The sequence below is a fragment of the Theropithecus gelada genome, unplaced genomic scaffold (genome assembly GCF_003255815.1).
Source record: "Theropithecus gelada isolate Dixy unplaced genomic scaffold, Tgel_1.0 HiC_scaffold_326, whole genome shotgun sequence".
NCBI lineage: Eukaryota > Metazoa > Chordata > Mammalia > Primates > Cercopithecidae > Theropithecus > Theropithecus gelada.
The window spans coordinates 1-8,984 of NW_020259756.1; the positions used below are offsets into that span (position 1 = coordinate 1).

Consider the following 8,984-nt stretch of genomic DNA (forward strand, 5'->3'; position numbering starts at 1 on the left):
ACAGAGCAAGACTCCGTCTCAAAAAAAAAAAAAAAGAAGAAAAAAAAAATGGGGAGAGCCGGGTGCAATGGCGTGTGCCTATGGTCTCAGTTACTCAGGAGGCCAAGATGGGAGGATTACTTTTTTTTTTTTTTTGAGACGGAGTCTTGCTCTGTCGCCCAGGCTGGGGTGCAGTGGCCGGATCTCAGCTCACTGCAAGCTCCGCCTCCCGGGTTTACACCATTCTCCTGCCTCAGCCTCCCGAGTAGCTAGGACTACAGGCGCCCGCCACCTCGCCCGGCTAGTTTTTTGTATTTTTTAGTAGAGACGGGGTTTCACCGGGTTAGCCAGGATGGTCTCGATCTCCTGACCTCGTGATCCGCCTGTCTCGGCCTCCCAAAGTGCTGGGATTACAGACTTGAGCCACCGCACCCGGCCGGGAGGATTACTTAAACCGAGGAATTCTAGTCTAGCTTGGGCAACATAGAAAAACCCCTGTCTCTTTTTTTTTTTAAAGAAAAAGAAAAAAATCTGGTGGGAGAGGCAATACTTAACCTAAAAGCTGAAAGCACTCATAGAGGCATTTTAGGCACCTTGATGTGTGGATGGGGACAGGAAAGGCCTGGAGGCCCGAGCTCCCAATAGCTCTCATACCTTACTTTCTGGTCCACCTGGTCCTGAGGCTGACTCAGCCTTCCTGACCTCCATCCCTGGTACATTCTATCCCAGGAGCGGAGCAGGAAGGGAACAACCTTTATGAGCATCGACTATGTGCTAAGCACTAGGCTAGACTAGCCCTTCCAGGATGCACGGGAGGTGCTGAGCCTTCCACTGGTCTACCAGAGGGATGGGCAGTTAAAATAAAAATTGCTGGGCCGATGTGGTGGCTCACGCCTGTAATCCCAGCGCTTTGGGAGGCCAAAGTGGGTGGATCACAAGGTTAGGAGTTCAAGACCAGCCTGGCCAATATGTGAAACCCCATCTCTACTAAAAATATAAAAATTAGCTGGGTGTGGTGGCATGCACCTGTAGTCCCAGCTGCTCAGGAGGCTGAGGCAGAAGAATCGCTTGAACCCAGGAGGCGGAGGTTGCAGTGAGCTGGGATCACGCCACTGCATTCTAGCCTGGGTAACAGAGCAAGACTCCATCTCAAATAAATAAATTAATTAATTTAATTAAATAATTATTGGAGTCAGACCGGGTATGGTGGCTCATGCCTATAACCCCAGCACTTTGGGAGGCCAAGACAGGCGGATCACAAGGTCAGAAATTCGAGATCAGTCTGGCCAACATGGTGAAACCCCATCTCTACTGAAAATACAAAACTTAGCTGGGCATGGTGGCGGGCGCCTGTAATCCCAGCTACCTGGTAGGCTGAGGCAGGAGAATCGCTTGAAACCAGAAGGCGGAGGTTGCAGTGAGCCGAGACCGCACCACTAAAGAACAAAACTCTCTCTCAAAAAAAAAAAAAAAAAAAATTGTTGGGGTTGGGGTCTACCTCCAGAGTGTCTGACCAGTGGAGCTGAGAATATGCATTTCTAGCAAGTTCCTAGGTGGTGCTATTGGTACACAGAGAACACTTTTGAGAACCACTCTTCAGAGGTAATAAAAGCTCAGCTGTACATGTGACTACCCAGCTAAAGACTATATTTCCCAGCTTCCCTTGTAGCCAGATGATCACATGATCATTTCTCAGCCTATATCATGTGAGAAGAAGTGGTTTGAGCAACTTCTAGGCCTCAAAGAGGAGCCTATTTTCCCTTTCCCTTTTTTCCTTGGCTGGAATGTAGGCTTGATGGCAGGAGCTGGAGCAGCCATCTTGCATGTCAAGGATGCAGAGCAACAAGACAGAAGGAGCCTGCATTGTGGAGTCCCCACATTTGTCTGGATTGCTTCTCTGCCCTTGTTATGAGAAAGGAATAAACCATTATCTAATTTAAGCTCTTGTAAGTTGGGGACTCTGTTACAGTAGCTGAAGCAATATATTGAAAAACAGGCCAGGCGTGGTGGCTCATGCTTGTAATCCTAGCACTTTGGGAGTTCGAAGCAGGCAGATCACTTGAGGCCAGGAGTTTGAGACCAGCCTGGCCAACATGGCGAACCCTGTCTCTACTAAAAATACAAAAATTAGTCAGGCATGGTGGTACACTCCTGTAGTCCCAGCTACTCGGGAGGCTGAGGCAGGGGAATCACTTGAACTGTGGAGGCAGAGGTTCCGTGTATGTATATATATATATATACACCGAAAAACACATAGTTCATACATGACAATCGGTTACAACACCATTCATGACTATGAGCCAAACACTGGCCTATAGTCCTCTCTCATTAAAATCCTCTTAAGTACCCTGAAATGGAACATTACTATTTCCATTTTACAGATGAGGAAACTGAGGCCCAGAGAGGTAAAGTTCCTACATTCAAACCTAGACAGCCATGCTCTGCCCTTCACACTACACCTCTTCAGACATTTTCAACTCTTCAGATGAGTGCCAGCATGGTTCCTTTAAGAAACCATCTGGTGGCCGTGACCACAAGGTCACGGCCCAGGATTGCATCTAGATGAGGTGTTGCTACTCACTGTAGACCCGCTGCCACCAAATCACCAGAGCTGCGAATCCAAAGAAGAAGAAGACGCAACCCATCACTGTCTTCCACTCATTGGAGCGACGGTTCATCTCTGCAAAGGTCTCATTGAACTGGAGCCGGTACACTGGAGGCAATTGGGGGGGGAGGGGGGAAGGGCCTCAGGTGCATCCACTCTAAGTGATCCCTGGCTTCCGCCGCCCTGCAGCAGATGCTGTTCATTCAGCAAATTCTTACGGAGCATGTACTATATGCACAGCATGACCAAGAACTGGTGACAGCAGTGAGTAAGTCAGATGAAAATCCCTGCCCTTGTCGAGTTAAGAGGGGAGACCGTGGCAAATGCTTCAGGCAAACAGTTGGGTGGCCAGGGAAGGTGTCTCAGAGGAGGTGACATTGGAACTGAGGCTTGAAAAATCAACGGGAGAAAACTGGTGAAAACCGGAAGGAAATGCAAAGACCCAGAAGCAGGAAGTGGGTAGGAAAAGAGTGAAGTGAGGACCACTGTGGCTGGAGTGAAATGAGCAAAAGAGAGGGAATTTAGCAAATGAGAGGCTGGCCAGAGCCGGTTCACACAGGACCTTGTCAGAATCCATGGAGAAGAAACTGGATTTCATTTCAACAGAATTAGGGAGGGGGCCAGGCATGGTGGCTCATGCCTATAATCCCAGAATTTTGGGAGACCAAGACAGGTGGACTGCTTGAGTCCAAGAGTTCGAGACAATCCTAGGCAATATAGCGAGATCCTGTTCCTACAAAAAATTTTAAAATTAGCCAGGTAAGGCTGGGCGCGGTGGCTCACGCCTGTAATCTCAGCACTTTGGAAGGCTGAGGCGCGTGGATCACAAGGTCAGGAGATCGAGACCATCCTGGCTAACATGGTGAAAACCCGTCTCTACTAAAGATACAAAAAATTAACCGGGCATAGTGGCAGGCACCTGTAATCCCAGCTCCTCGGGAGGCGGAGGCAGGAGAATGGCGTGAACCAGGGAGACGGAGCTTGCAGTGAGCCGAGATTGCACCACTGCACTCCAGCCTGGGAGACAGAGCAAGACTCCATCTCAAAAAAATAAATAATAAAAAAATAAATAAATAATAAAAAATTAGCCAGGTACAGTGGCATGTGCCTGTGGTCCCAGCCACTCGAGAGGCTGAGGCAGAAGGACTGCTTGACCCTAGGAGTTTGAGGCTACAGTGAGCAAGGATCCCATACAGTGCTGTCTTAGCCAGGGCAACAGGGTGAGACCGTTTCTTTTTTCTTTTTTGAGACAGTCTCACTCTGCTGCTGAGGTTGGAGTATGTGATCTCATGCCCGCCTGCCCTGGAAGAGGTCTGACAAGACTCAAGGCATTTGGCCTGGCATGATGGCTCATGCCTGTAATCCCAGTGCTTTGGGAGGCCGAGGCAGGAGAATTGCTTGAGCCCAGGAGTTCAAGAGCAGCCTGAGCAACCATAGTGAGACTGCTCTGTCTCTACAGAAATATAAATAAATAAATAAATAGCCGGCATGGTAGCTCACACCTGTAATCCCAGCACTTTAGGCTGAGGCAGGTGGATCATGAGATCAGGAGTTTGAGACCAGTCTGGCCAACCTGGTGAAACCCTGTCTCTACAAAAAATACAAAAAAAATAGCCAGGTGTGGTGGTGCCCGCCTGTAGTCTCAGCTACTCAGGAGGCCAAAGCAGGAGGATCGCTTGAACCCAAGTGGCAGAGGTTGCAGTGAGCCGACATGGGGCCACTGTACTCCAGCCTGGGTGACAGAGACCCTGTCTCAAAAGAAAAAAAAGAAAAAAAAAGTTGTTTAACTGATCTGTGAGGCTACACTGCAATGCACCAAGCATCCCACCAAATCTTCAGTGTAGCTAATGTGGTATAGCAGCTAAGGGTGAAACCCCTGGTGCCTGTCTGTGTGGTTTCAAATCTTGCCTCCACCACTCTCTAGCCGTGCGACCACTGCAAGTGACTGCACTTCACTGAGTTGAGGCTCTCAAATGTGAGCTAATGAGAGCACCTACCTCCACAGCGGTGCCTGCTACCTGTAAGCGTGCAGTACATATTAGGGGTGGTGCTCATGACCATCTTGCCTGGCGAATGTCCGTCATTTATTTTTCTCTCTCTCTCTCTCTCTTTTTTTTTCTTTTTTCCCCCAGACAGGGTCTCACTTTGTTACCCAGGCTGGAGTGCAATGCAGTGGCACAATCACAGCTCACTGCAGCCTCAACTCCCCTGGGCTCAAGCGATCCTCCTGCCTCAGCCTCCCGAATAGCTGGGACCACAGGCATGTGCCACCACGCTCAGATAAAGAGTGTCAATTTCTGAAATGAAGAGAAAACCAAGATATGTGTGTGTGTGTGTGAGAGAGAGAGAGAGAGAGAGAAAGAGAGACAGAGAGAGAGAGAGGGAGAGAGGAAAGGTGTTGAGAGAGGGCTGGAAATGCAAGCTCACAGGCAGAAAGGGAGCCTGGCTGGCTCACAGCTGCATTCCCAGTGCATGGTATTGCAGTAGGTGCTCAATAAGATGTTGACTGAATGAATGAATTTGAGAAGCATGAACCTTTCCCCACTAGGAATCCTTTGAAATCTTGGAAGTCAGGCTGAGTGTTCCCATTCATGGAATGAGAATAAGGTGCTCCAAATATCAAAGGGTCAGCTCAGGGATGCTCTGGTGGACATGACAAGGGACCACACATCCCTACAGTCTCCCAGGGTCAGAGGGCTCCTCCCCAACCACCTCACCTGCCTCTCTCTGTTCCATCTCCCCTACATCACTCAATTCCAGGAGCCTCCACAGTCTCCTGCTCTGGACACCCTTCCCCATGCAGTTCCCACTCCCTGGCAGTGCCCTCCTCTTCACCCTTAAAGGCCAGCTGGAATGTGCCCTCCTCTGGGAGGTCCACCAAGATTTCATCTCACAGTCCTTGAACACACCTCACCCTAGTCACATATTCTGTATTACAATTATTGGGGTCTGTACTGGTTTTCCCTGCGGGACTGGGAGCACCATGGGGACAGGAACTATCCAGGTGATTCACCTCTTGTCCCCAGCATTGCCTAACATCAGGCTATGCACAAATAGGTGAGTGAATAAAGAAACGAACAAAGGCATAAACTTCACCCCTCAGGTGTTTGGAGGTTTCTGGCTGTCTTGGGGGCCTCTCTCTGCCCTCTGATCTCTGACAGGCCCTTCTTTCCAAAGTTAGGCCCCAACCCACTCTCTCCAGCCAGCCCCACCCTGACACCTACGGGCCACCTTTTCGGCGTGGGTCAGCAGGGTCCAGCTTCCCTTCTCCTTCTCCTTCAGGGCCTGCTGCTCAGCGTTGAGTTCTGTGCAGAAGGGCTCTTCTGGCATGGGGTAGTGGCGCTGGGCATAGCAGTTGGTGTAGCGGGGCGTCTTCCCCCCACCACGGGCTGCAGACACAATGGAGGGAGCTGAGTCCAGGCTGCCCCTTGGACACCCTATCTCTAACTATATTAATAAAGAAAGTGGCCGGGCTTGGTGGCTCACGCCTGTAATCCCAGCACTTTGGGAGGCCGAGGCGGGTGGATTGCAAGGTCAGGAGTTCGAGACCAGCCTGGCCAAGATGGTGAAACCCCGCCTCTACTAAAAATACAAAAATTAGCCAGGCGCAGTGGTGGGCACCTATAATCCCAACTACTCGGGAGGCTGAGTCAGAAGAATCGTTTGAACCCAGGAGGCGGAGGTTGCAGTGAGCTGAGATCACGCCACTGAACACTCTAGCCTCGGTGACAGAGCAAGACTCTGTCTCAAAAAAAAAAAAAATGGTTTATAATAGCTTGGGGTACTAGCAAGGGCTCAATAAATGTTTCTTTGTTATTCTCCATGGGTCAGCAAGGCCCTTCTGCTATCTGGCTGAAGTCTCTCCTGCTTTAGGTCTCTTTCTTCTTACTAGCATTCAAACTAGGGTCTGGAAAGGAGGAATCAGGGTCCAAGGTTCTGTCAGCATCCTCCACCTCAGGACAAGAGACCTAGGGACCTGAGGCTTGGGGGCGGGCTCCTAAGGAAGCTTGGAATGGAGATGGCCACTGTCTGCTCACCCCACGGACTCCATTTCCTGGAGAAACTTGGCCTGGGACCAAGGAGTGGGATCATAGGAAGTGTGGTAGGAACAGGCCCAGGGTGGCATGGAAGGGCAAAAGGGGCAGAGGGGACCCCTGCCCCTATCTCTGGAGTTAGGCTGGGAGGAAGGACTCCAGGTCTCACCGGTGCCTTCTGAGCTGTGCATCCCTCGTCTTCCACGTCCACCTTTCCTCAGCACCAAGCTCCAGGCAGCTTTGGGCAGCATCTGGGGGCATGAAGGTATAGATGAGTTCTGCCCCCACATCACCCTCTGCCCCCAAACCTTAGGGCCAGACGGAGAAACCCTTTTCCACTGGTATGGTAGTGGTAGGGATCCCAGGGTTTCAAGGTCGCCCTCATGCCCTTGACCCTTCTAATTTTGTCTGATATCCCTGGGAAGGGGGGGGCAATGGGGGTCCTAGACCTTTGGAGCCCCTTCTTGGGACCTCAATTCACCATCTGAGAAGTGGGAGGAGGCCTAAGTCTTGGGCCAGGGTCTGAAGAGTTTGAGGCTGAGGGCTTGGGTTCTAGTGCCAGCCCCAGCTCAGTCTGGCCAGACTAGAGAACTCTGCTCAGTTGTTTGCTCCCCAGAGGAAGCTGGGTGGGGGTCCAGGTTGAGAGGGAGCAGGTCCCGAGGCTCTCTTCCCTGCCCAGCACAGGCAGAACAGACAGACCGTCTGGCCCCCACCTCTTCCCCCATAATTGGCCGCCTACGTGCACACAGCCCTGCTCTGCTGGATCTGGTTGGGGGTGGGGGACTGGGCTCAGCCAGACCGGCTAAGCCCAGTCCCCCACCCCCAGGGAAGACTCAGGGTTTGGCATCCATGGGGGTGGGGAGGGGCTTTAGAGGATAGGGACTTAACTGGGTCAGAGGGAGGGAGACACACATCTGGGGAAAAGAAGGGGCTCCCACATCTAGGGGGAGAGAGGGACACCCAACAAATAGAGTGAGGGAGGGGGCACATGACAGGTGATAAGTGGGAGGGGCGGCCCGCACTTCTAGAAAAGAGGAGCTCCGGCCAGTGATTATGATTAGTGGGTGGGAGAGCTCCACATATCCAGAGAGGGAGGGTGTAATCTGTATTTGGGGAAAAAGATGGCATACATATGCAGACGGAGGACTCCCCAGGAACCCTCAACTCTAACCTGCATGAAGCCCCCCAACCCTCTAAGACAGGGACCACTCGGGGCGCGACCCAGCGGCGAAGGCAGGAGACCGAGCCGAGCCCCTGACGCGCGGGCTTGGGTTGCCGGGCTTGGGTTGCGGGGTCCTCCGCCAACTCACTCACCTCGCGGGCTCGGCAGCGGGAGTGCGAACTGGGTCTGCCCAGAGAGCAACTGAGAACCCGCTGCGGAGGGACCTGAGCGCGGGCGCCCGCCCCCGGCCCGCCCCACAGCCTTTCAGGGCCGCCCCCGCGTGGGAACGTCCTGCTTCGGCTGGGCGTGGGAGCGCACAGCCCGCGTCCCTGGGGGCACCCCGGCCCACAGCTTGGGGGGAGGGACTGCAGAGCGACTCCTGCATCAGTGTCCCTACCCCTGGGGTCCTGCCTCTGGAGACCCTCTGCAGACAGTAGTCCCAAGAGCAGGGTCTCCCTGCCTCCTCCACACGTTCCCTCCTTGCTGTTTCTCCCACCTGGGATGTTCTCTTCAGGCCTTTAAAGACACAAACCTTCCAGCTAGGCCCAAAGCCTCCTACTCCAGAAACATCTTTTAGGCCAAGCGCTGTGGCTCAGGCCTGTAATCCCAGCACTTTGGGAGGCTGAGGCGGGCGGATCACCTAAGGTCAGGAGTTCGAGACCACCCTGGCCAACGTGGCAAAACCCCATCTCTACTAAAAATACAAAAATTAGCCGGGTGTGGTGGCATGCGCCTGTAGTCCCAGCTACTCGGGAGGCTGAGGCAGGAGAATCGCTCAAACCCGGGAGGCAGAGGTTGCAGTGAGCCGAGATCCCACCATTGCACTCCAGCCTGGGCAACAAGAGCAAAACTCCATCTCAAAACAACAATAAAACCAACAATAAAAGAAGAGAGGTCATCTTGGCCAGAGTGTCATGGTTAAAGGGGAGGCTGGATGGAGGGAGAGGTGGGCTGGACCACCAAGAAGGACCTGTAGGTCATGGTGAGGAGCTTGGATTTTATTTAAAGAAGGTGATTAAACTGGCGTGGTGGCACACCTGTGTAGTCCCAGCTACTCAGGAGGCTGGGGTGGGAGGTGGAGGTTGCAGTGAGCTGAGATCACACCAGTGCTCTCCAACCTGGGCAACAGAATGAGACCCTGTCTCAATAAATAAATAAAATAAAATAAAAAGAAGGTGGGAGGCAACCAAAGTTAAGAAAAGGA

The 8,984-nt window shown here is 52.3% G+C and overlaps 1 protein-coding gene across 1 annotated transcript; it reads right to left on the reverse strand.

The window, feature by feature from the left end:
• Positions 1-1,977: 1,977 nt before the first annotated feature.
• LOC112617677 lies at positions 1,978-8,001 on the reverse strand. Its single transcript, XM_025374389.1, has 4 exons — positions 7,933-8,001; positions 6,788-6,869; positions 5,809-5,973; positions 1,978-2,692 (listed from the first exon to the last, which is right to left on the reverse strand). Exons 2-4 carry the CDS (start codon positions 6,867-6,869, stop codon positions 2,553-2,555), a joined length of 387 nt encoding a protein of 128 aa, XP_025230174.1. The 5' UTR covers positions 7,933-8,001; the 3' UTR covers positions 1,978-2,552.
• Between the last annotated feature and the right edge of the window lie 983 nt (positions 8,002-8,984).